Genomic DNA, 26604 nt, shown 5'->3' on the forward strand with positions numbered 1-26604 from the left:
GAATTAGCTGAATTTACTCAACTGGTCGATGGAGTCATGAAGTCAGAGAAAAGTACAGCACAGAAACAGGCCCTTCAGCCCATCTAGTCCATGCCAAACCATTTAAACTACCTACTCCCATCGACCTGCACCGGGATCAAAGCCCTCCGTACCACTACCATCCATGTACCTATCCAAACCTCTCTTAAACATTGAAATCGAGATCGCAAGCACCACTTGTGTTGGCAGCTCATTCCACACTTTCACCACCCTCTGAGTGAAGACGTTTCCCCTCATGTTCCCGTTAACTTTTCACCTTTCACCCTTAACCCATGACCTCTGGTTGTAGTCCCACCCAACCTCAGTGGAAAAAGCCTGCTTGCATTTACCCTGTCTATACCCCTCATAATTTTGTATACTGCTCAATCTACATTCCAAGGGATAAAGTCCTAATCTATTCAATCTTCTCTTTTTCTTTTCCTTTCTCCTTAGAGTAAAAAATAAAATTTTCCCTTCCTTTCCCCACTTTTTTTATTCTCCACTCTGGCCTCTTACACTTCTCAGCTGTCTATCACCTTGCCATGGGTCCCCTCCTCCTTCCCTTTCTCCTATCAGGCTCCTTCCTCTCCAGCCCTTTACCTCTCCCTGCACTTGGTTTCACCTTCTAGCTATCCTCCTTCCCTATTCCACCTTTTTGTTCTGGTGTCTCCTCCCTTCCTTCTCAGTCCTGAAGAAGGGTCAGGACCTGAAATGTTGATTGTTTATTCATTTCCATAGATGCCGCCTGACCCACCGAGTTCCTCTAGTATTTGTGTGTGTTGCATTGCAATGATGAGCTTTGTTTAGGAGCACAAGAGAGTTAGAGTGCATGCTCCTACCATCAACAAGTGATCAGGACAAATGGTGTGTGTTTAGGACAAAAGATGGAGTTGCAGGGAGTTGGGAACCGGATTGCCAGAACAGATAGTGGGGAGGTTGTGGAGGCAGATTCTGGTAAGACCTCAGACAAAGTTAGGAATCAAAAGTTTGAGCATGGTGCGATTAGTGTCCTGAGCTGCATACATTTCAATGCAAAAAGTATGGTAGGGAAGGGGGATGATAATGCTGAAGATGAGGTCACTGGTTTATAAACAGAGGCAATGTGTAGTGAGGAAAGACTGTTGATGGAGCAAAATTGCAGTCAACAGGATGAGTTGTAACGTAAAAGACGGACAAAATCGAGAAGGGTGAATACAGAACTGAAGTTGTGATGTTTGAATGCATGTAGTATTTGGAAAAAGGTAGATGAACTTATAGCACTGTTACAGATTGGCATGTATGATGATGATGTAGACATCACTGAATCATGGCTGAAAGAAGATTATACCTTGGAGCTTAATGTTCAAGGATACACATTGTAGCAAATGGACAGACAGGAAGGCAGAGGGGGTGGCATTACTCTGTTAGTAAAAAATGAACTTAAATCATTAGAAAGAGGTGACATAGGGTCAGAAGGTGTTGAATCATTGTGGAACTGCAAGGGAAAAAGACCCTATTGGGAGTTGTATACAGACCCCCAAACAGAAGTAAGGATGTGGTCTATAAGTTAAAACAGGAGATAGAAAATGCATGTCAAAAGGGCAATTTTACAGTAGTCATAGGGGATTTCAATATGCACGTAGATTGGGAAAATCAGGTTGGTGCTGGTTTCCAGGAGGGGGAATTTCAAGAGTGCCTATGAGATGGCTTTTTAGAGCAGCTCATGGTTGAATCAACTAGGGGATCAGCTACTCTGGATTGGGTGTTGTGCAATGAACCAGAATTGATGAGAGAGCTTCAGGTAAAAGAATCCTGAGGGAAAAGTGATCAGACTATGTTCGGATTCACCCTGAAATTTGAGAAGGAGAAACTAAGGTCAGATGTATCAGTATTACAGTGGAGTAAAGAGAATTACAGAGACATGAGAGAGGATTTAGCCAGAAGTGATTGGAAAAGAACACTAACGGCAGAGCAACTATAGCTGGAATTTCTGGAAGCAATTCAGAGGAACAGGATATATACATCCCAAAGAGGAAGAAGTATTTTAAAAGAAAAATGACACAACCGTGACTAACAAGAGAAGTCAAAGCCAACATAAAAGCCAAAGAGAGGGCATATAATAAAGAACAAAATAGTGGGAAGTTAGAGAATTGGGAAACTTTAAAAAACCAACAGAAGACAACTAAAAAGGCATTAAGAAGGTAAAGATGGGATACAAAAGTAGGGTAGCCAGTAATATTAAAGAGGACACCAAAAGTTTCTTCAGATACATGAAGTGCAAAAGAGGTGAGAGTGGATATTGGACCACTGGAAAATGATGCTGCAGAGTAGTAATAGGGGAGAATGAAATAGCGAATGAACTGAACAGGTATTTTGCATCAGTCTTCACTGTGGAAGAGGCTAACAGTATGGTGCAAGTTCCAGGTGTCAGGGATCATGAAGTGTATGAAGTTAGCATGAAAGAAGGTTTTTGGGAAACTGGAAGGTCTAGAGATATATGAATCACCTGGACTAGTAGTTGTACATCCCAGAGTTCTGAAAGAGGCGGATGAAGAGATTGTGGAGGCATTAGTAATGATCCTTTAAGAGCTACTAGATTCTGGAGTGGTTCCGGAAGACTAGAAAATTGCAAATGTCACTCCACTCTTCAAGAAGGGAGAGAGGCAAAAGAAAGGAAACTATAGACTAGATAGTCTGACCTCAGTGGTTGGGAAGAGGTCGGAATCGATTATTAAGGATGATGTTTCAGGGTACTTAGAGGCACATGATAACATAGGCCGTGGTCAGCATGGTTTCTTCAAAGGAAGTTCTTGCCTGACAAATCTGTTGGAATTCGTTGAAGAAATAACAAGCAGGTCAGATAAAGAAGAATCAGTTGATGTAATCTACGTGGATTTTCAGAAGGCCTTTGACAAGGTGCCACGCATGAGGCTGCTTAACATGTTAAATGCCCATAGTATTACAGGAAAGATTCCAGCATGGGTAAAGCAGTGGTGATCCGCAGGAGGCAAAGAGTGGGAATAAAGGGAGCCTTTTTTGGTTGGCTGCCGGTGATTGGTGGTGTTCCACAGGGGACTGTGTTGGGATCAATGCTTTTTACGTTCTGTGTCAATGATTTGGATAATGGAATTGATGGTTTTGTTACAAAGGTTGTAGATGATATGAAGGTAGGTAGATGGGCTGGTAGTTTTGATTAAGTAGAGAGGCTGCGGAGGGACAGACAGATAAGGAGAATGTACAAAGAATTGGTGGATGGAATACAGTGTAATGAAGTGTATGGTTATGCATATTAGTAGAAGACATGAAAGGTTGGACTGTTTTCTAAGTGGAGAGAAAATACAAAAGACTGGGGTGCAGTGGGACTTGGGAGTCCTTGTGCTGGATTTTCTAAAGATTAATTTTCAGGTTCGGTCGGTGGTGAGGAAGCCAAATGCAATGTTCGCATTCATTTCAAGAGGACTAGAATATAAAAAGCAAGGATACAATGTTGAAACTTTATGAAGCACTAGTGAGGCCTCACTTGGAGAATTGTGAGCAGTTTTAGGTTCATTGTCTTAGAAAGGATATGCTGAAACTGGAAAGGGTTCAAATGAGATTCATGAAAATTATATCACGTTTGAATGGCTTGTCATCTGAAGAGTGTTTGGCTCTGGGTCTGTATTCACTGTAATTCAGAAGAATGAGGGGTGACCTCATAGAAACCTACCGAATGGTGAATGGAGAGGATGTTTCCTGTGGTGGGAGAGTTTAAGACCAGAGGACACAGCCTCAGAATAGAGGGATGTCCTTTTAGAATGGAGGTGAAGAGGAATTTCTTTTGCCAGAGTAGTAAATCTGTGGAATTCTTTGCTACGGGCAACTGTGGAGGCAAAGTAATGAGGTAGTGTTCATGGGTTCAGTGTCCATTCAGAAATCTGATAATAGAGGGGAAGAAGCTGTCCCTGAATCATCGAGTGTGTGCCTTCAGGCTTCTGTACCTCTTTCCTGATGGTAACAATGAGAAGAGGGCATGACCTGGGTGATGGGGGTCCTTAATGGTGGATGCCACCTTTTTGAGGCATTGCTCCTTGAAGATGTGCTGGGTCTTCAGTGCAGTCAATAACTGAATCTCCTCAGCAATACATGGTAGAGAATTATACAGATTCAACACCCTCTGAGTTAAGAAATGTCTCATATTTGTTTGCCCTTTGAGATTGACCTCCTAGTTCCAGGTTCCCCAGTCAAAAGAAACAACCTTTTCAAATCTGCTCCGGCCACCTCCACATTGGTGGAAGCATAGACCAGGAGACCATTTTGCAGAATATCTGTGCTCTTTCCATCTCAAGCTTCTGGGTATATGTAATTTTGATTCTCCTTCCCAATCTCACACTGACCTGTCTGTTCATTGTCTTCTCCATCGTAAGAGCAGAGTGAAAGAAGAACATCCCTTATTTTGCTTGGATGCCTTATAACCCAGTGGTAGCACCTACTGCCCGTTTCACTGCTGGAGTTTAGGGCAGCACGAATGTCCTCCATCTCTGGCAGTGTTCAGGGCTTCCTTCATCGTGTCAGCATCTTAGTTTTCACTACTGTCAGTCATGCAAGTTTCGGCTGGAGATTCAGGAATACCATCACACTTGGATGTCGAAGGATTCTTCATTGATGTTTCCGTAACGATTTTGTTTCAATCAGGGATGATAGCCCTGAGCTGAACCCCAGAACAGGAGGACCACTCTACCCTTTAACCTCCTTGGCATGGGTACCCCTACAAAGAGCCAAGCAAAAAGCCCTGACTCCAGCCAACATTGCTCTCCAAGTCATTGAATCACATAAGCCTCCAAACCCCATGACAAAGTTGGAGGAACCTAACGGTATGAACATTGAATTTTCCAATTTGAGGTAACCCATACCCTCAATGCTCTCCTCCCCGCACGCTCACCTGACACACATTTCGCCTATATTGTATGAAGGGTCTACTTCACCGTTTTTTTTTACAAAGCTACATACGTTTATTTGCACAAAATAAAACATCAAATATTCACAAGACAGTGGACAAATTCAAATTAAAATATAATTATTACTGTCTATTAAACACTCACTCCCCTGAGGGTGGCACTAGTCGAGAAGGTTAAGTCACTTGGTATTCAGGATGAATAGTGAGTTGGATTTAGTGCTGGCCAGAGTGTTGGCTTTCTCTCTGACTGGATGCCTGTGACAAGCAGTGTGCCACAAGGTTCAGTGCTGAGTTCATTGCTGTTTATCATTGGTATTAATGATTTAGATGATAATGTGGATCAGCAAATTTGTGGATGAGACCAAGATTTGGGGTGTACTGGACAGTGAGGGAGGCTCTCAGAGCTTGCAAAGTGATCTGAGCCAGCTGAAGAAATGGGCTGAAACATTGCAGATGGAGTATAATGCAGACAAGTGTGAGGCGTTGCACTTTAGGAGGACAAACCAGGGTAAGGTGTGCGCGGTGAATGGTAGGGCTGAGGTGTGCAGAAGAACAAAGAAACCTGGCAATACAGGTCCATAATTCCTTGAATTATGGTAGATAGGGTTGTAAAGAGAGCTGTTGGCAAATCGGCCTTCACAAGTCAGGGCACTGAGTACAGGAGATGGGATGTTGTGTTGAGGATGTTGTTTGAGGTCAAATCAAGAGTATTGTGTGCAGATCTGATCACTTACCTACAGGAAATATATCAAAACGATTAAAACGGTGCAGAGAAAATGCACTGTTGCCGAGACTTGAGGGTCGGAGTTACAGGTTAGGACCTCATTCATTGAAGCCTAGGGGATCATATACAGATGTACAAAATTATGAAAGGTATGGATAGAGTGAATGTATGGAGTATTTTTACCCTCAGGTTGGTTGCGTCTGAAACTAGAGGTCATAGGTTTAGGGTGAAAGGTAAAATATTTAAGGGGAACCTGAAGGGAACTTCCTCACTCAGAGGGCGGTGCGTGAGTGGAAAGCCTCCCACTTGCAGACCTACCTCTCCCAATCAATCTTCGCAAGATCCTGTCAAATGTCATCACAGTTAACTTGCCCAAATGAAAGACGAGTAGACCAGTTCTATCTTTGTCCAAGAGTATCTTAAAACTAAAAGTCCTTTTTAGGTGTAACCCATCCATCTCTTATGGACCCACCTCCCCAAAGTCTCATAAATCTAAAGCTGTCTGTCCTGCATTCATCTGTTCTGTCATCCTATTTCTGCACTTGATTAATGTTCAGCACAAGGTGTAGTTCAGTGATTCCTGATCTTCAACCTTTCATCTTCATAAGGCTGCTTGCAGGATCCCATCTCTCCCTCCATCACTGTCTCTGCTCCCATAGTCCAAAGACATACTGGTTAGTAGGTTAATTGGTCATTGTAAATTGTTCTGTGATTAGGCTCAGATTAAATTGGAAAATTGCTAGGTGGCGCGGTTCAAATGGCCAGAAAGACATATTCGGCACAGTATCTCAATAAATAAATAAATACGTAAAATCTCTTGCTCCATCTCTGTTTTTGGTACAATTCCTATTTCTTCAACCTCTCTTTTCATGATGTTCTTCATTGATATCCTTGATCCTGAAGTACCAATAGAAACATTCTATCTTGGGGTAATATCTACTGCCACAGAAATGCTTACGGTATCGAAAACCCATCAATACTGCTCTCTGACATTTGTTCTTGCCTTCTTGTGTGGCTGTCAATTATGGTGTCTGGTTCTGGCTACACTCCCCCATCAACCAATGTTCTTGCCTGTGCAGAAGAGTTTTACCAGGATGCTGCCTGGTTTAGAGACGTTGCTATCATGAGCGTCTGGATAAACTTGGGTTGTTTGCTCTGGAGCGGCAGAGACTGAGGGGAAATCTGATAGAGGTTTATAAGGTTACGAGAGGCATAGGGAATATCTGTTTCCCAAGGTAGAAGTGTCTAATACCAGAGGGCATGCATTGAAGGTGAGAGGGGGTAGGTTCAAAAGGGATGTGAGGAGTAAGTTTTTTTTAGTCAGAGAGTGGTGGATGCCTGGTATGGTGCGACAGGCAACACATTAGAGGCTTTTAAGAGACTTTTAGATAGACAGATGAATATGAGGAAGATGGAGGGATATGGGCATTGTGTAGGCAGGAAGGATTAGTTTTTGGCTTTTTAAATTTACCTTTTAGCTGACTTGACACAATATTGTGGGCCAAAGGGCGTGTTCCTGTGTTGTACTGTTCCATGTTCTATGTATACGAATGGTAAGCAAGGTGGTCTCCTTGCCTGATCCTGTTGATCTGCTGGGTGGATTCCTGTTCCTTCTCTGCCTTTGTATTCTTAACCATCACCTTAAATGTGCCATGCATGAACTACCCAGCCTCACCGATGTACCACATGGATCTCAACCAGACCTGTGCTGACATCGTTTGTGAGTAAGGCTGTCAGACGGATATCTGTACTAACTTGCTTCTGTTCACCCCGCTCATAAGACCATAAGACAAAGGAGCAGAAGTCTGCCACTCGGCCCATCGAGTCTGCTCCACCATTTTATCATGAGCTGATCCATTCTCCCATTTAGTCCCACTCCCCCGCCTTCTCACCATAACATTTGATATCCTGGCTACTCAGATACCTATCAATCTCTGCCTTAAATACACCCAATGACTTGGCCTCCACTGCTGCCCGTGGCAACAAATTCCATAGATTCTCCACCCTCTGACTAAAAAAAGTTCTTCGCATTTCTGTTCTGAATGGGCGTCCTTCAATCTTTAAGTCATGCCCTCTCGTACTAGACTCCCCCATCACGGGAAACAAGTTTGCCACATCCACTCTGTCCATGCCTTTCAACATTCAAAATGTTTCTATGAGGGCCGCCCTCATTCTTCTAAACTCCAAGGAATACAGTCCAAGAGCGGACAAATGTTCCTCATATGTTAACCCTCTCATTCCTGGAATCATTCTAGTGAATCTTCTCTGTACCCTCTCCAACGTCAGCACATCCTTTCTTAAATAAGGGGCCCAAAACTGCCCACAGTACTGCAAGTGAGGTCTCACCAGCGCCTTATAGAGCCTCAACATCACATCCCTGCTCCTATACTCTATTCCTCTAGAGATGAATGCCAACATTGCATTTGCCTTCTTCACCACCGACTCAACCTGGAGGTTAACTTTAAGAGTATCCTGCATGAGGACTCCCAAGTCCTGTTGCATCTCAGAACTTTGAATTCTTTCCCCATTTAAATAATAGTCTGCCCGTTTATTTCTTCTGCCAAGGTGCATAACCATACACTTTCCAACATTGTATTTCATTTGCCACTTCTCTGCCCATTCTTCCCATCTATCCAAGTCACTCAACTAGCTGATATATCTCGCTCCCATATGCCTTCTCATCACCAACTGAAATTCTGCCAACACACAGTTGTGTCATGAACAAATTTATAGATGGCATTTGAGCTGTCATCATGGGTGTAGCGGAAGTAGGGCAGCGGGCTAAGTGCACATCCCTGTTTTCTCAGCTAATCAAAATGCCTCAAAGCTAAATCTTTCCAATCTTTCCACATTCCGGCTGTAATGCCCACATTTCTCTCCTTTTCTCAATAGGGCATTCTAGAAAACATTCAACGAAATAAACTTATTTTCATCGAAACGCAGGACGCTGCTGAGACCAGCGTAGCTCTGGAGAAATACCAGGAGGTAAGTGAGATGGAGCTGGAGGGATTGGAAGGGAGGTGGGACACTCTGAGCTGTGAATGAGAAGCCCTGCCACAAACAGCAATGGTAAATGGCTGGCTCATCTGTCTGTTGACCTGTGGTTGGGAGCTGAACTGATCTTGACAAATAACCTCAGTTCTTTCTTGGATTACATCGTTGTTTTTATTCCCAGACCAAGTCTCAGCAGAAAGACATCCCTTCCCAAAGTCTTGCCCTAAACACTTCCCCGACAGCGCAGCGCTGCCTAGGTTCTATCTGATGGAGAGTGCAGGGTTCTCTCAGTGTCACTGACACTGAACATAGAACCGTGCAGGACAGAAACAGGCCCTTCAGTCCACAATGACGTGCTGACTGTAAAAGTCTAATCACCTCTCCGAAGCCTCCATCTTCCACAATGACATGCTGACTGTAAAGTCTAATCACCTCTCTGAAGCCTCCACCTTCCTTCAACAAGGCATCTGTTACTCCACATGGTGCTCCAAATGTATTGCTACTGGTATTGGTCTATTGGCACGTCTACCAGGATACAGTGAAAAGTTTGTCTTGAATACTGTTATACAGATCACTTCCATAATTAAAATTTATTAAAAAAAACATAATAACAATCAAGATTATTTTAAATTTAAATTAAATGGTGAAATTTGAAATTTGTCTCAGAATAAATGGTCCAGAATTCTGTTTGTCAATGGAGAAACGTGTCTTTAGTAAGGTTTTTGACAAGGTCCCTCATGGGAGGCTAATCCAGAAGATTGAAATGCATGCGATCCATGGTGAATTGGCCATTTGGATTCAGAACTGGCTTGCCCATAGAAGACAGAGAGTGGTGGTCAAAGGGACTTATTCTAGGTGGTGGTCTGTGATTAGTGGTGTCCTGCAGGGATCTGTACCGAGACCTTTGCTGTTGATGATGTATATAAATGACCTGGATGAAATTGTAGATGAGTGGGTTAGTAAGTTTATGGGTGATACCAAGGATGGTGTTGTTGTGGATAGTGTAGAAGACTGGCAAAGAATACAGCGGGTTATAGATCAGTTACAGATATGGGCAGAAGTATGGCAGATGGAGTTTAACCCAGTCAAATGTGAGGTGTTGCACCTAGTTAAGATAAATATCTACACTGTAAAGACGACCCTTTTCAATGTTGATGAGCAAAGGGATCTTGAGATCGAAGTTCATAGCTCCCTGCCATTGCTACACAGGTTGATAAGGTGGTTAAAAAGGCATATGCTATGCTCACCTTTATTTGTTGTGACATTCAGTTCAAAAGTCTGGAGGTTATGTTGCAGCTTTATAAAAACCCTAGTTTTATAATCTGCATCTGGAGTGTTGCCTACAGTTCTGGTTGGCCCATTACAGGAAGGATGTTGAGGCTTTGGAGAGGGTGCAGAAGAGGTTTACCAGGATGCTGTCTGGTTTAGAGGGCATGCGCTAAAATGAGAGGTTGGATCAACTTGGGTTGTTTTCCCTGGAGAGGCGGATGCTGAGAGATCTGGGATAGAGGTTTATAAAGATTATGAGGGTCAGAGATAAACAGACAGTATCTTTTTCCCTGGATTAAAATATCTAATACCGGAGGGCATGCACCTAAGATGAGAGGGAGTAATGTCAAAGAAGATATGAGAGGGAAGGTTTTTTTTTACACAGAGAATGGTGGGTGCCTTAAATGCACTGCCTAGAGTGGTGGTAGAGGTAGATACATTAGGGACTTTTAGGGGATGTTTAGCTAGGTCCATGAATTTGAGGAAAATGGAAGGATATGGACAATGTTTAAGCAGAAGAGATTAGCAGTTAGCCATTTGATTACTAATTTTATTGGATCAGCAGAACACTGTGATCCGAAGGGCCAGTTCTTCTGCCTTAATTATACCCAATGACTTGGCCTCCACAGCTGCCTGTGGTAATAAATTCCACAGATTCACTTGGCTACTCTCTGGCTAAAGGAATTCCTCCTTATCTCTGTTCTGAATGGACATCCCTCTATTCTGAGGTTCTGTCCACTGGTCTTAGACCCCAATCCATAGGAAACATCCTCTCCGCATCCACTCTGTCGAGACCTTTCAACATTCAATAGGTTTCAATGAGATCCCCCTTCACTCTTCTGAATTCCAGTGAGTACAGGCCCAGAGCCATTAAATGCTCCTCATATGATAAACCTTTCAATCCTGGAATCATTTTTGTAAACCTCCTCTGAACCCTCTCCAATGTCAGTGCATCCTTTCTTTGGTAAGGGGCCCAAAACTACTCATAATACTCCCAAGTGAGGCCTCACCAGTGCTTTATAAAGCGTCAACGTTACATCCTTGCTTTTATATTCTAGTCCTTTCGAAATGTGTTTGTAAATTTGTAAATGTAACATTGTATTTGCCTTCCTTACCACTGACTCAACCTGCTAATTAACCTTTAGGGAATCTTGCACGAGGACTCCCAAGTCCCTTTAAACCTCAGAGTTTGGAATTTTCTCTCTATTTACAAAATAGTCAATGTCTTTATCTCTGTTACCAAAGTGCATGACCATACGCTTTCCGACACTGTATTCTATCTGCCACTTCTTTGCCCATTCTCCTAATTTGTCTAAGTCCTGCTGTAGCTTCTCTACTTCCTCTAAACTACCTGCCCCTCCACCTGTCTTTATTACATCCACAAGCTTGGCCACAAAGCCATCAACACCATCATCCAAATCATTGACATATAAAGATAAAAAGAAGCAGTCTCAACTCAGACCCCTTTGGAACACCGCTGGTCACCAGCAGCCAACCTGAAAAGGCTTCCTCTATTCCTGCAAATTGCAAGCTGGATCATAATGTGCCTGTACCTTACCAATGATTTTGCAACTTCTGCCAAAGTAGTGATTGACAGGTGAAAACATTGCTTGTGTATGTTCCTGGTGCCTTTTCATTCTGCAGTCCGTAGCTGTTGCTCAGAAATTTTTGTGTTCTTATTTCAGGCATGTGAGAATGGGCGAGGGGCTATTCTGCTGTCTGTCGCAAGAGGGAAAGTCTCCGAGGGAATAGATTTTGGTCAGTGCCAGAAAAAAACCTTTACTGTTTTATGAGTCACCATCATCATCATTATGTGCCGTCTTGTATGGCATCGGTGATCGTGGTCGTTCCATGACCATGATTGGTCTTGGCAATTTTTTCTACAGAAGTGGTTTGCCGTTGCCTTCTTCTGGGGAGTGTTTTTACAAGACGCAAAACCCTACTAGTTATCAGTACTCTTCAGAGATTGTCTGGCGACAGTGATCGCATAACCAGAACCTGTCATTTGCACCAGTTGCTCATACGACCTGCTCCCATGGCTTCATGTAACTCTAATCGGGGGCTAAGCAGGGAAGGAGCACCTTACACCTCCTTTGGTAGAGACAAATCTCCACCCCTCCACTTTATGACTGTTGGATTTAATTGGATATTGCTCACCTCACCGGCAGGATAAATCTTGGGAACATGAAATATGCTCACAAGCCCTGATTTCACAATATCACACCCCACCCATTTAACCAGACTCTATGATTTATAACCCCATTGCAGATGTCTAAAGGAGTTAAGTTCCAGATAGGGGTGGGGGAGATGAGACCGGTTTTGGGCTAGGGTGGGAAAAGATAGATTCCAGAGAAGAGCGTAGGGTTGACCTAGCAGGTGACATTGTTGAGGAATGTGGAGAAGGTGGTGTTTAGGCAGAGGGGATGGAAGCCATTAGGCGATGGAAGGGGGAGAGTATGGGATGAAGGAGGAGGGTGAGCTGTAAGCATGCTCATGGAAAAATGTTTGAGTTTGCACTGAACTTACCGTTATTGATGTTTATTCTGTATGTTTACCGACAGTCCATCACTATGGGAGAGCTGTCATTATGTTTGGTGTTCCCTACGTCTACACTCAGAGCAGGATTCTGAAGGTGAGTACTCCACTCCTCATGCTGTTGGCTAGGTTCGTGATGTGGTTAGGATTCTGTATTGAACATACGTCCATGTAAAATCACATTGAAAACTGTGATTAGAGGAAGAGTGAGCACTGGGCATGAAGGAGCAAACCAGGGAGGAATCAGTTGCTTTGCATTGCCAAGTGGGGTGGGGAGGAGGCGAGATACCTGATGGGAAAATCTCGTTGCAAATGGTTAAATGTTGAACTGGAGACATAGAAGGTACTTGTTTGTCCTCAGGGTGTAGGATGGAGATATTACTCCATACCTAACCCAGGTTGCACCCATTCCATTTGCTGTGACACCGGCAGCTCAAAGTGAACTGGTGTGTTGGTCCGTGTTCTCCTCATCTGCCACAGGGAGGCCACGCTCAGGTCTGTGCGTAACTGTGTCCTGGACCCTGGCCCCGGAGGAACACTGTTCTTTCCGCTGTATACATGTGTTTGGTTGACTGACAATTACACTTCAACTTGAACTTCAATAAGTAAAAGTATTCTGCTGACTCATAATGATGCCATGGCAACAATTTTAATGTTTTGTTCTGTAGGTGATTTTCCATGGATGTACGTCTGTTCAGTACGTAATGTCTGTGTGTGGGTGGTGGGGAGTGGATTGTGTTTAAGATTTCCAGCACTCTGTTCAGTGATTTCTGGGTTCAGTTTCTCATGCCCATTCTCACAGCACTTTTCAATTCAGCAGCGGGAGACACAACATAAAACCATAATATACAGGAGCAGAATTAGCCCATTTGGCTCATTGGGTTTGCTCTGCTATTTCATCATGGCTGATCCATTTCCCTCTCAGCCCCAATCTCCTGTGTTCTCCCCCTGTATCCCTTCATGTCCTGACTAATCAAGAATCTACCTACCTCTGCCTTAAATATACCCAGTGACTGGGCCACCACATCCGCCTGTGGCAACGAATTCCACCAATTCACCACTTTGGCTATAGAAATTCCTTTGCTCCTCCATTGTAAATGGACATCCCTCTATTCTGCTATTCTGAGGCTGTCCCCTCTGGTCTTAGACTTCCCCACCACGGGAAACATCTTCTCCACATCCATTCTATCGAGGCTTTCAACATTCGATAGGTTTCGATGAGATCACCCGTCATTCTTCTGATGGCTCAGACCCATTAAATGATCTTCATATGATAAGCCTTTCAATCCCAGGATTATTTTTGTGAGCCTTCTTTGAACACTCTTCAACGTAAGCACATCCTTTCTTAGATAAGGGGCCTAAAACTGCTCACAATACTCCCAAGTGAGGCCTCACTAGTGCCTTATAAAGCCTCAGTTTTACATCCTTGCTTATTACCTTCTATCTCTTCTTCCCGTCATTCAGTAACACAAGTGCATTTTTCAGATGAAGCACTACACTAATTAATTGTACTTCTAGTTAGTGTGTTTGCTCAGTTTATCATGTCCTGAGCAATGGAGGAACCAGACACAGATTGGGGTGACTGCAGAGCATTTGTGTCCAGTCTGCAAGAGTGACCCTGGATTTCCAACTGCCTGTCACTTTAACTCTGCACCAATTCTTGCTCTCTGCCTTTGCTGTCCCAAAATAGAGTCATAGAAATGTACAGCACAGAAACAGGCCCTTCAGCCCATCTAGTCTGCGTCGAACCACTTCAACTGCCTATTCTCATCACCCTGCAGCCAGACCATGGCCCTCCATATCCCTACCATCCATGTACCTATCCAGACTTCTCTTAAACATTGGAATGAAGCTCACATGCACCACTTGCACTGGAATCTCTTTTCACAATCTCAGAGCCCCCTGAGTGAATAAGTTTACCCTCATGTTCCCCTTAAACTTTTCACCATTCACCCTGAACCAGTGACCTCCAGTCGTAGTCCCACTCAACCTCAGTGGAAAAAGCCTGCTTGCATTTACCCCTTATAATTTTGTATACCTCTATCAATAATATAGGAGCGGAATTAGGCCATCTGGCCCATTGAGTCTGCTTCACCATTTCATCATGGCTGATCCATTTTCCTCTCAACCCCAATCTCCTGCCTTTTTCCTGTATCCCTTCATGCCCTGACTAATGAAGAATGTATCAACCTCTGCCTTAAAAAAGCTCTTCCACCCAGGCCCTTGTGACCCAATGCTGAATTTAAACAATTCCAGTACGTATGTGAACCAGCCAGTTCTGAGACAATGTCAGCCACCTGGAAGTAACGGTACTTTTCTCTCCACCAACGATGCTTGACCTGCTGAGTATCCCCAGAATTCTCATTAATTTCAGATTTTCAGCCTCTTTGTGTTCTGCTTCGCTAATACCCAGTTCATCTCCCTCGATGTGCACTCCTCCAGAGGGATCAGCTATGATGTAACAAGCACTTGCAACCTTCAGCTGCACGTGTGTCACTGGAACAACCCCGATTGCCATCCTAACGCAGTCTTTTTCTCTCTCCACCCTTTCAGAGGACACAACCTCAGAATAGAGGCATGAATATTCAGCCTAATAGTTTCAACAAATTACTTCCAGAGGAAATTCCATTTAGAACGGAGATGAGGTGGAATTTGCTCAGTCACAGAATGGTGAATCTGTGGAATTCATTACTACAGGAGGTTGTGGAGAACAAGTCATTGGGTATATTTAAGGCAGAGGTTGATAGATTCTTGATTAATCAGGGCATGAGGTGATACAGGGAGAAGGCAGGATCAGCTGTGATGAAATAGCGGAGCAGACTCGATGAACCAAATGGCCTAATTCTGTTCCTCTATCTTGTGGTCTTTCTTTTTTTACAATTCAAACCACATCAGATCTGGAGGGCCTGAGTTATAGGGAAAGATAGAATAGATTAAGACTTTATTCCTTGGAATGTAGAAGATTGAAGGGAGATTTGATAGAGGTATACAAAATTATCTTGTGTTTAGATAGCGTAAATGCAAGCAGGCTTTTTCCACTGAGGTTGGGTGGGACTACAACTAGAGTTAATAGGTTAAGGGTGAAAGGTAAAAAGTTTAAGGGGAACATGAGGGAAACTTCTTCACTCAGAGGGTTGTGAAAGTGGGGAATGAGTTGCCAGCACAAGTGGTGTATGTGAGCTCAATTTCAACGTTTAATGGAAGTTTGGATAGGTATATGGATGGTAGGGATATGGAGGGTTATGGTCCCGGGGCAGGTCGAGTGGACTAGGCAGTTTAAATGGTTTTGGCATGGACCAAATGGGCCAAAGGGCCTGTTCTGGGTTGTACTTTTCTATGGTTCTATGACTCACTTGTCTTCTCGCTTTTCGGTCCAGGTTAAGGGCAACATTAACACCATTTCTCTCTCCACACATGCCAAATGACCTGCTGATCTGCAGACTTTGCTGGCTTTATTTATCGGTTCAGCATTGGCAATTTTTCTTTTCAAACAGCAACTTAGCATGATTAGGTGAGGAGCAAAATTTGTCACCTTAAACAGTTCGGGTATAGGGCAGCATTGAAGGTCCTCCGTCTCTGGTGGTACTCAGAGCTTCTTACATCACGGCAGTAGCTTCATCTCTGTCTTCACTACCGTCAGTCATGAAAGTCCCGGGTGGGGACTCAGGAATACCATCGTACTCAGACGTAGAAGGTTTCTTCATTACCGTTTCCATAACAATATTGTTTGACTAATCAGGGTTGTTAGCCCTGAGCTGAATCTCTCAACTTGGAGGACCGGTGGACCACTCTTAGTCTGGCCTCAAACCTTTAATCTTATTTGGTGTAGGTGACCGTGACTCCTGGTCATGGAGGCATGCAAGCCTCCAAACCAGGTTGTGCCCCTCTTGGGGGGATTAGATATAGGCAAAAGCTCTTCACACGGTGTCATCAAACATGCTCAGGACCAGGGCTTCCCAACCTTTTATATGCCATGGACCAATACCATTAAGCAAGAGGTCTATGGACTCAGGCTCAGAATAGAAACAACTAGGTTAGATACAGAGTAAAGTCCAGCTATTACCTCAGCCCAAACTACTGTATCTGACCCTTCTTTGCATCACTGGAGCATTGGATGTTACAGAGGTAGCAAAGAGTGGTGAATCTGTGGAATTCATTGCCACAGGCGGATGTGGAGACCAAGTCATTGGGCATATCTAAAGTGGAGGTTGATAGGTTCTTGATTAATCAGGGTGTCAAAGATTATGGGGAGAAGACAGGATATTGGGGCTGAGAAGAAAATGGATCAGCCATGATGAAATGGCAGAGCAGACCCGATGGGTCGAATGGCCTAATTTGCTCCTATATCTTTTAGTCTTAGAGTGTTGATCTAAAGAAGGTTACAATGAGGGAAGAGCTTCTGCAGAGAATGTCTCGGAGAGAAGCCAATTGTAGAGATAATTATTGCCAATGTGGGAGGATATCTTTTTCTTCAAAGCCAGATCAAAAATTTCTCCTCTATCTTCCTCTCTCTGAAAGTTGTGTTTCCTTTGTACAGGCTCGGTTGGAATATGCACGGGACCAGTTCCAAATTCGCGAGAACGATTTCCTGACCTTTGATGCTATGAGACATGCAGCTCAGTGCGTGGGACGAGCCATTCGAGGGAAAACTGATTATGGATTAATGATTTTTGCAGACAAGGTAATTTGTAACATCTGTCAATAAAGAATTTGTCTGAGTCAGTGAGAGAGGATCAACTTGTACACAAAGTGTGTGTTACACACAGAAGTGTCCATTCAGCTCCAAGGGATTAATTTCTGTGATGTATGTGGCGAGATCACAGCTGGGTTATCTATCTATCTATCTATCCATCCCTCCCTCCACCACCCCCACCCCTTCAAGCCATGCCACATAGAAATCCTTCGATTTAATCCTTACCTAACAATTAACCTACCAACCAGTAAATTTTTGGACAGTGGGAAGAAACCGGAGCACTTGCTGTTTCCATAACAATTGTTTTTTTAACTAGTCAGGGTTGTTAGCCCCGAGTTGAATCCTCGAACCTGGGGGACTGGTGGACCACTCTTAGTCTGGCCTCAACCCTTTGACCTGTTGGGCATGGATAGCCCTATGAAGAGCCAAAACCCAAGGCACTCACTCCAGTCAACATAGCTCTCCAGGTCACTGAGGCACGCAAGCCTCCAAACCATGGCAAGGTTGTGGTCCTCCTGGAGGTGCTGCTGTAAACTATTGTGCTAACTACCATCCCTTCATGTGAGTGGGATGGAAACTTTGCTGACAAGCCCAGCAATTACTGCTCATCCTTTGAGAAGACATCACAAACCATGTAGCAGGGATGCTGGCATTATGTCTTTAAGCTAGGTTGTAGCCAGATGACATGGAAAGAATGGTAATCAATATCTGTGTAGCTACGGTATTGCTCCAACATGGAGGCATCCCATTTATCTGTTGCTGCTGTCATTCTGAGGACTGGGTCAGCAATCAATCAGTCTTCTCCCTTGAGCCCCCTCCGAGTGCAGAACGTTCTGAAAGAGGAGGGAGAAACTGCGAAAGGTGCTGTAAGTATGAATATGTTGGAAACAGTGAGCACAATTGGGGTGGCGTTTTAGTGCAGTGGTTAACACAACACTTTACAGTACAGACGACCCGGGTTCAATTCCTGCCGCTGCCTGTAAGGAGTTTGTAAATTCTCCCCGTGACTGCGTGGGTTTCCTCCGGGTGCTCTGGTTTCCTCCCACAGTCGAAAGTCCTACCAGTAATTGGTCATTGTAAATCGTCCCTTGATTAGGCTAGCATTAAATCGGAGGTTGCTGGGCAGTGCAGCTCGAAGGGCCGGTTGGGTCTATTCTGTGCTGCATCTCAATCAATCAATCAATCAGATTATTAATTAAAATAAAACAATCCTGTAACCTTCAAGGTATTTATGGAAAGGGATCGGGTTGGTCCATAATATCTTGAAATGGGGAAAGGCTGATTTCTTAACGGACAGGGCAAAAGTAGATAGGGAAATGATGCTTTTAAGTAAAACAACAGCTGACAAGAGGGAGTACTTGGAGTTAGAGATCAGGACCAGCATGTTCCAATAAGGGTAACAACCAAAGACAGCAAGATTAGAGGACCTTGGGTGGCAAAGGTTAGTGAAGATTTCATCAGGAAGAAAATGGATGAAGACAGAGCGGTAAACCTGGTTTATCAAGTCAAGTCAAGCTTATCGTTATTTAACTATATACACGTATACCACCAAGTGAGACGATGTTCCAGGAAGAATTAAATCTACAAATGAATTGCGCATAGATAAATAGAGTGCATAAATTAACTCTTTTAGGGTACAGTACAAATTTTCCGGTGACACTTTGAATGCGATGCAGGAGGGAGTTCAGCAGCCGGATGACCTGTGGGAAGAAGCTGTTTGCCATCCCTACTGCTCTTGTCTTTATGCATCGGAGTCTCCTGCCTGATTGTAGAAAGCCAAAGAGGATGCCTTGATAATTATAAGAGCCCTGCGTATGTGGTGCTCCTGATAAATGTCCCAGATGGTCCTCTCAGCCGTTCTCATAGACCTCCATCTCTGGCACTGTTCAGGGCTTCCTTCATTGTGTAGGTAGCTTCCTCTCAGTTTCACTGCTGTCGGCCATGCAAGTCCCAGATGGAGACTCGGGGATGTTGTTGCACTTAGATGTAGAAGAATTCTTCATTGCTGTTTCCGTAACATTTCTGATTGACCAATCAAGTTTGTCAGCCCTGAGCTGAACCCCTGAACCTAGAGGACCAGTGGACCACTCTTAGTCTGGCCTCTACCCTTTGACCTGTTTGGCATGGATGACCCAACCAAGCGTCAAAGTACAAAGTCCTGACTCCTACCAGCATAGCTGTCTGGGTCGTTGAGGCACGCAAGCCTCCAAACCCAACGACGAGGTGGTGAAATAGTTTGGCCCAAAATGTCGACTGTACTTTTTCCCCTAGATGCTGCCTGGCCTGCTGAATTCCTCCAGCATTTTATGTGTGTTGCTTGGATTTCCAGCATCTGCAGATTTTCTCGTTTGTGACGAGGTGGTCCTCTTGGAGGATGCAGCAATTACAAACAAACATAAATCATACAGTTCTTACAAGAAAAGTTCAAAGTAAATTTTATTTTCAAAGCGCATATATATCACCATTTACAACCCTGAGATTCATTTTCCCGTGGGCATACACAGTAAATCTATATAGTAGTGACTATAACAGGATCAATGAGCGATCAACCAGAGTGCAGAAGACAACAAACTGTGCAAATGCAAATATAAATAAATAGCAATAAATAACAAGAACATGAGAGAAAGAGATAAAGAGTCCTTAATTTGAGATCATTGGTTGTAGGAATATTTCAATGGATGGGCAAGTGAGTGTAGTTATCCCCTGTGTTGAAGAGCCTGATGATTCCTGAACCTGGTGTTGCGAGTCCTGAGGCTCTTGTACCTTCTACCCAATGGCAGCAGCGAGAAGAGGCTATGGTCTGGATGATGGGGATCTCTGATGATGGATACAATAAAGTACAATCAGAACAAAAAAGAAACACAAAGCACATAAACAAGTACTCGAATAGGAATTTTGTGGGAGGATGTGTGTCTAATATGGACAAACAGGATTATCATTGGTGTGCATCACGGTAGGCATTTACGAGGGAGGCCGAGAGGAATGTGGACAGGTACTTGGATTGGAATAGTATAGAGGGATCTGTGTCTAATATGGACAAATAGGATTATCAGTGGCAGGCATCACTGTTTCTGTGTTGAATCATCTGATGAACTAATGGGATTAAGGGATAGCTGTTGTTGAGGAAACTAACGTGGGAGGAATTTTAAGAAATTAGTATGGGAAATTTTAACTATGAAGATTAAGGAGAATCCCAGGACCTTCTACATATATAAGGAGCAAGACGGTAGCCAGGGAAAGATTCCAAGGTTTGGTGTATATGTGGAGCCAGGAATTGAAGGGAAAATCCTCATACATATTCACAAAGCAGAGAGAAGTGAAGGATAGTGAGTTTAGAGAGAGTGTGTGGGTAAACTGGAGCAGGGCAGGATTACAAAAGTGTAATGGAACATCTAGATGTTGATAAATCCCCAGGAACTTGCGGCCAGAGGAGGTGGTGGAAGCAGAAACACTCACAAAGTTAAAGAGGCATTCAGACAGATAATTAACTAGGCAAGCCAGTGAAGGTCACAAGCCTAGTGCAGACAGATAGATTGGTGTAATGGTCTGTACAGCTGTCTCTTGACTCCTTGGCTGAGGACATAAAGATGAAGGGCTCCCAACCCAGGCTGAGTAAATACCAGCAATAAGCAGGTAGTTATTCAGTTACAAGATGATGAATGCTGAGAATAACTTTAGGAAAAGTTTAGTTCATGTGATGAGGTGATTTGAGTGTTGGAAATAGGATTGGCAGTGAGCCCCCTTAGCATACTTCATGAAACCAAACCCATGTTCCGCCCAGGTTCCCATAATCCCAGCACGTAGTGGAGACTGTCCTGGTGGACAGAGAGGTGTGGACCAGATGATACTTGTGTATGCAACAGACTCGGGCTACACACTGAGGATGGCTGGTGGGACGGGGATCCTGGCTGCACTGAGTAACCTTTCAGTAATTGTTCTCTCCTGATAGCGTTACGCTCGGGCTGATAAAAGGGGGAAGTTACCTCGCTGGATCCAGGAACACATCACTGACAGTAACCTGAATCTGACGGTGGATGAGTCTGTGCAGATAGCCAAGCATTTCCTGCGGCAGATGGCACAGCCTTTCCGACAGGTCAGCATTAACTTCCTTCTCCTCTCGATGTTCCTGAATGTCTCACTTACTCTGGTACCATTATATCTCTCCCTCTCCCTCCCCACTTCTCCCCACCATGTTCCCGAAATGGTTCACCTTCTCTTGTACATTCTTACTCACTCACTCTCAACCCTGAACTTTGTACCAGTTCCCCATCATTCTGACTCTAACCTTTCAAAAAGTTATCTATGTCCACCTTAAGTACCAATGATCTGGTACCACCAGCCTATGGGATAGCAATTTCAGAGACTCGTTTCCCTCTTCAAACAGCATTTTCTAATCACCTTCATTATAAATGACCATCTCCTCATCTTGTAACCTCACTTTGGGGCTCCTATTAGTGGAAACATCTCAGTATCTACTCTGTTGTACCTCCTCAGGATCAATAATGTCACCCATATTCTTCTAAAGTCCAATTTCACTGGCGTTTTTGTGCCATCTCGCTCTTTCACACCATCACCCAATGACTTTCTCTTGTGCTCTCACTGTGGGGTCTCCCATGTTCTCACTGTCACTCATACTCCAGCTGACTTTGTATCTTGACTGTTGATCGCCCTTGCCCCGTTTCCCTCTGGCAGCCTCTCAGTCTGTCAGCAATAGTGCTCTCACCATCACCACCTCTCAGCACCTTTCCACGTGCACCATCTCGCACTACAGCTCTGCCATTCTGTTTCTGTCTGTCTGTATCTTTCATGCTCTTTCTTTCTCTCACGCATTCTCTCTCACTCACCCTTGCTTTTGCTCTTTCTCCCCCTCATCTCCTCTCTCATTCACTCTTTCTCACTCTCTCTCTCTCTCTCACACTCACATTCACTCACTCTACCTCTCTGTCATTCCCTTTCTGGCTTTCAAAATTCTCTTCTGCATTGGTTGCTTCTTTATTATCATTTCACCACCTTATTTTTCCTTATCTTCTCTGCTTTCTCATTGTCTCACACTTCCACTCTCTCACTTCCTGCTTCTTTAATCCTATCTCATTCTCCCGTCTGGAAAGATACAGAGAGCCACCAATTTACCCATGGGCAATGGGGCCGCAGAGGTAAAATGGTCTAACTCAATGACAATCACTGCAACTTGCTGAATCGTTATTCTCCCCCTGTTTGCACCCTAGGAGGATCAGTTAGGATTGTCACTGCTCTCAATTGAACAACTGGAATCTGAGGAGATACTCAACAGGATACAAGAGATCGCCCATCAAGTCTGAAGGCAGGATGGACAGATGGCTGACCCAGCTGTTGTGGAGGTTGCCCAGGCTTTTGGGGATCTAATCACCAGTTACTGGCGCTCAGCATTTGGTAGTGGTGGATGTATCATATGGACACACCATGGAGAACAGCGATGATTCTCCTGTGTGACATTGATTGGAATATTATTGACACCAAAACTTGATAAAGTGTATTTTTTAGACAGCTGATCATTCTGGCTGATTGTCAACAGTGCTTCTCCAGCATATAGTGTGTTTTGCTCTAGATTTCCAGCACCTGCAGTATCTCTTGTGATTCTGTTCTGAGGCTGGATCCACTGGTCTTAGACTCTCCCACCATATGAAACATTCTCTCCACATCCATTCTATCGAGGCCTTTCAACATTCGATAGGTTTCAATGAGATCACCCCTCACTCTTCTGAATTCCAGTGAGTGCAGGCCCAGAGCATTCAGACACTCCTCATATGATGAGCTTTTCAATCCCAGAATTATTTTTATGAACTCCTCTGGACCCTCTGCAATGTCAGCACATAAGGGGCCCAAAACTGCTCACAATACTCCAAGTGAGGCCTCACCAATGCCTCATAAAGCCTCAATATTACATCCTTGCTTTTATATTCTAGTCGTCTTGAAATTAATGCTAATATTGTATTTGCCTTCCTCATCACCGACTCAACCTGCAAATTAACCTTTAGGGAATCCTGAACAAGGATTCCCAAGTTCCTTTGCACCTCAGTGTGTGTGGTTTATGTACAACGTGTGTCCCAATGCGAGGAGCCGAATAACACCAAACGTGATGCAGATGAAAGAATTTCACTTCCTACTGTGGTAGGAAATAAACCAGTAAATCTGACAAAGTACAGGCTTCAAATTCTCAGCAGAGCACACAAAGTTAAAAGTGCATTTATTATCAATGTATACCATATACAACCTTGAGATTTGTATTCTTATAGGTAGCCACAAAACAAGAAACCCAAAAGAACGCATTGAAAAAAAAGACAAACACCCAATGTGCAGAGAGAGAGAGAGAAAACACAAATTGTGGAAACAAATAGCATTTAGAATGAAAGTGAGTCCTCAGACACAAAGCCCGGGGCAGGCCCACGGCCTCAGCCTCAGTTCAGCAAAGGGCAGAGTGAATGTGTAAGGGCAGCGAGCAGAACCAGCCTGACCCTTGCCTCTGCTCCAGATACCCTGCCTTATCAATCCATCTGGCCCAGTGTTTACATTGTCCAAACATCAGTTGTTCCTCGCACTAGGACCCGGGCCCTGACGCGTCCATGAGCTCAGGGTCTGGACTCTGCTGCCATGTTTTGGTCCGCACCCGAACTTTCGAAATCGGCCCAGCGTTTAGATCGATCAAACCTCGCTCTCGGTTCAGGTGGATGGGCTCCGAATCTGTCTTTCCTCCACTCCGACTTATCTCCACCCCACTTCGACCTCACTCTGACTTTGTTTCGAATATGTCTCCACTCCACTCTCCCAACCTCCCCCTCCGCAGTTTATCTTTTCTTTTATTAATATTTATTGAGTTGCAACACCATCCGGCCCTCGAGCCATGCCACCCAGCAATCTCCCTAACTCATCCTAGCCCAGCTTTTTGCTGCTGATGAGTCAGCCATGCTGGTGAACGTGAAGTAGACAAGCAAGGACAGAGCAGAGCTCCAGATGATTTTTGACAAGAATTAGTTTGTGCTTACAGTGACTAGTCATAGAATCATAGAAAAGTACAGCACATAAACAGGCCCTTCAGTACCTCTAGAACATATAAATTTACATAATATTACAGGCCCTTCAGCCCACAATGTTGTGCTGACCATGTAACCTATTCTGGAGGTTGTCTAGAATTTCCCTAGCATATAGCCCTCTATTTTTCTGAGCTCCATGTACACTTTGTACCTATATAAGAGTCTCTTAAAAGATCCTATTGTATCTGCCTCTGCCACCGTTGCTGGCAGTGCATTCCACACACCCACCACTCTGTGTGGAAAAACTTACCCCAACATCCCCTCTCTACCTATTCCAGTCATCTTAAAACTATGGCCCCACGTGTTCTATCCACATGAGCAATGCCCCTCATCGTCTTATGCATCTCTATCAGGTCAACTCTCATCCTCTGTCGCTCCAAGGAGAAAAGGCCAAGTACAGTCAACCTATTCTCATAAGGTACACCCTCCAAACCAGGCAACATCCTTGTAAATCTCCTCTGCACTCTCTCTCTATAGTATCCACATCTGTCCTGTAGTGGGCTGACCAGAACTGAACACAGTACTCCAAGTGGGGTCTAACTAAGGTCTAATATAACTTTAACAGTACCTCACAGCTCTTGAACTCAATCCCATGGTTGATGAATGCTAACACACCATACGCCTTCTTAACAACACTGTCAACCTGCACAGCAGCTTTGGGTGTCCTATCAACACAGACCCCAAGATTTCTCAGATCCTCCACACTGCCAAGAGTCTTACCATTTATATTATATTGTCTTCAAATTGAACCTACCAAACTGAACCACTTCACAATTATCTGGGTTGAAGTCCAACTGCCACTTCTCAGCCCAGTTCTGCATCCTATCGATGTTGTGCTGTAACCTCTGACAACCCTCCAGACTATCCACAACACCCCCAACCTTTGTGTCATCTTACTAACCCACCCTTCTACTACTTCATCCAGATTATTTATAAAAATCACAAAGAGGAGGGGTCCCAGAACATCCCTGCAGAACACAAATGGTCACTGACCTCCATTGAGAATACGAAACATCTACAACCACCCTTTGCCTTCTGTGGACAAGCCAATTCTGAATCCACAAAGCAAGGTCTCCTTGGATCCCATATAGGCATCCGTTGGTCTCGTGAGACCATGGATTTGCGCCTTGGAAGGTTTCCAGGGTGCAGGCCTGGGCAAGGTTGTATGGAAGACCAGCAGTTGCCCATGCTGCAAGTCTCCCCTCTCCACGCCACCAATGTTGTCCAAGGGAAGGGCACTAGGGCCGATACAGCTTGGCACTGGTGTCGTCACAGAGCAATGTGTGGTTAAGTGCCTTGCTCAAGGACACAACATGCTGCCTCAGCTGAGGGTCGAACTAGCGACCTTCCGATCACTAGACCCATGTCTTAACCACTTGGTCACGCACTAACACATGCCTCCTTACTTTCTGAAGGAGCCTTGCATGGAGAACCTTATCAAATGCCTTGCTGAAATCCATATACACTACATCTACTGCTCTACCTTGAACTAGTCTGTGTGAACCATTTAAACTGCCTACTCGCAGTGACCTGTACCAGGACCATAAGCCCTCCATACCCCTTCCATCCACATACCTTTCCAAAATCTTAAACATTGAAATCGAGCTTGTATGCATCACTTGTGCTGGAAGCTCATTCCACACTCTCACAACCCTCTGAGTGAAGAAGTTTCCCCTCGTGTTCCCTTTAAACTTTGCACCTTAACCCATGATCCCTGGTTGTAGTCCCACCCAACCTCAGTGGAAAAAGCCTGCTTGCATTTACCCTAACTATATCCCTCATAATTTCGTATATCTCTATCAAATTTCCTCTCAATTTTCTACATTCCAAGGAATAAGGCCCTTACCTATTCAATTTTTGCTTACAGCTCAGGTCCTCCAGACCTGGCAACATCCTTGTAAATTTTCTCTGTACTCTTTCAACCTTACTTACATCTTTCCTGTAGGTAGGTGATCAAAACTGCACAGAAATCTCCAAATTAGGCCTCGCCAATATCTTGTACAACTTCAGCATAACATCCCATCTCCTGTACTCAATACTTTGATGAAGGCCAATGTGCCAAAAGCTTCCTTTACGGCCCTATTTATTTCTGATGCCACTTTTAAAACTAGCTTTTTAAAAATGCGCACATTTTTTTCTATTTCAGTTTTTAGTCGCCAGTGGGTATGGTGGTCCAATAACATAACCATTCTGCTCTCATAACCTTCATCTTCCTTTACTCTCAGATCACTTCCTCAACCTTCCCTCCTCACTGAAGGTTCCAGTTTATGCCGATAACGTGGATGGATTTAGTTTGAGTGCAAGAGTATTTAATCCCCACGATGTTCATGCAATAAGGGTATGAGTCAGCAGGTGGCGCACCTGCGTTACGGTGCCAAAAAAAATGCCGAAG

At 44.1% G+C, this 26604-nt stretch overlaps 1 protein-coding gene across 3 annotated transcripts in view; it reads left to right on the plus strand.

The window, feature by feature from the left end:
• The window catches only part of ercc2 (excision repair cross-complementation group 2), an 87506-nt gene extending 64266 nt beyond the window's left edge, over positions 1–23240 (plus strand). For 2 of the 3 annotated variants that reach the window (XM_063064864.1, XM_063064865.1), the window contains exons 18-23: positions 8547–8639; positions 11603–11675; positions 12479–12549; positions 16990–17133; positions 21095–21238; positions 22371–23238. In XM_063064864.1, the coding sequence (XP_062920934.1) occupies positions 8547–8639; positions 11603–11675; positions 12479–12549; positions 16990–17133; positions 21095–21238; positions 22371–22463 (618 nt within the window). In that variant the 3' untranslated portion in view covers positions 22464–23238. Of the gene's footprint in view, positions 1–8546; positions 8640–11602; positions 11676–12478; positions 12550–16989; positions 17134–21094; positions 21239–22370 lie in introns of all 3 variants that reach the window. The other variant, XM_063064863.1, reaches the window with a different exon arrangement.
• Positions 23241–26604: the final 3364 nt, after the last annotated feature.

The sequence above is a fragment of the Mobula hypostoma genome, chromosome 12, assembly GCF_963921235.1.
Source record: "Mobula hypostoma chromosome 12, sMobHyp1.1, whole genome shotgun sequence".
Lineage (NCBI taxonomy): Eukaryota > Metazoa > Chordata > Chondrichthyes > Myliobatiformes > Myliobatidae > Mobula > Mobula hypostoma.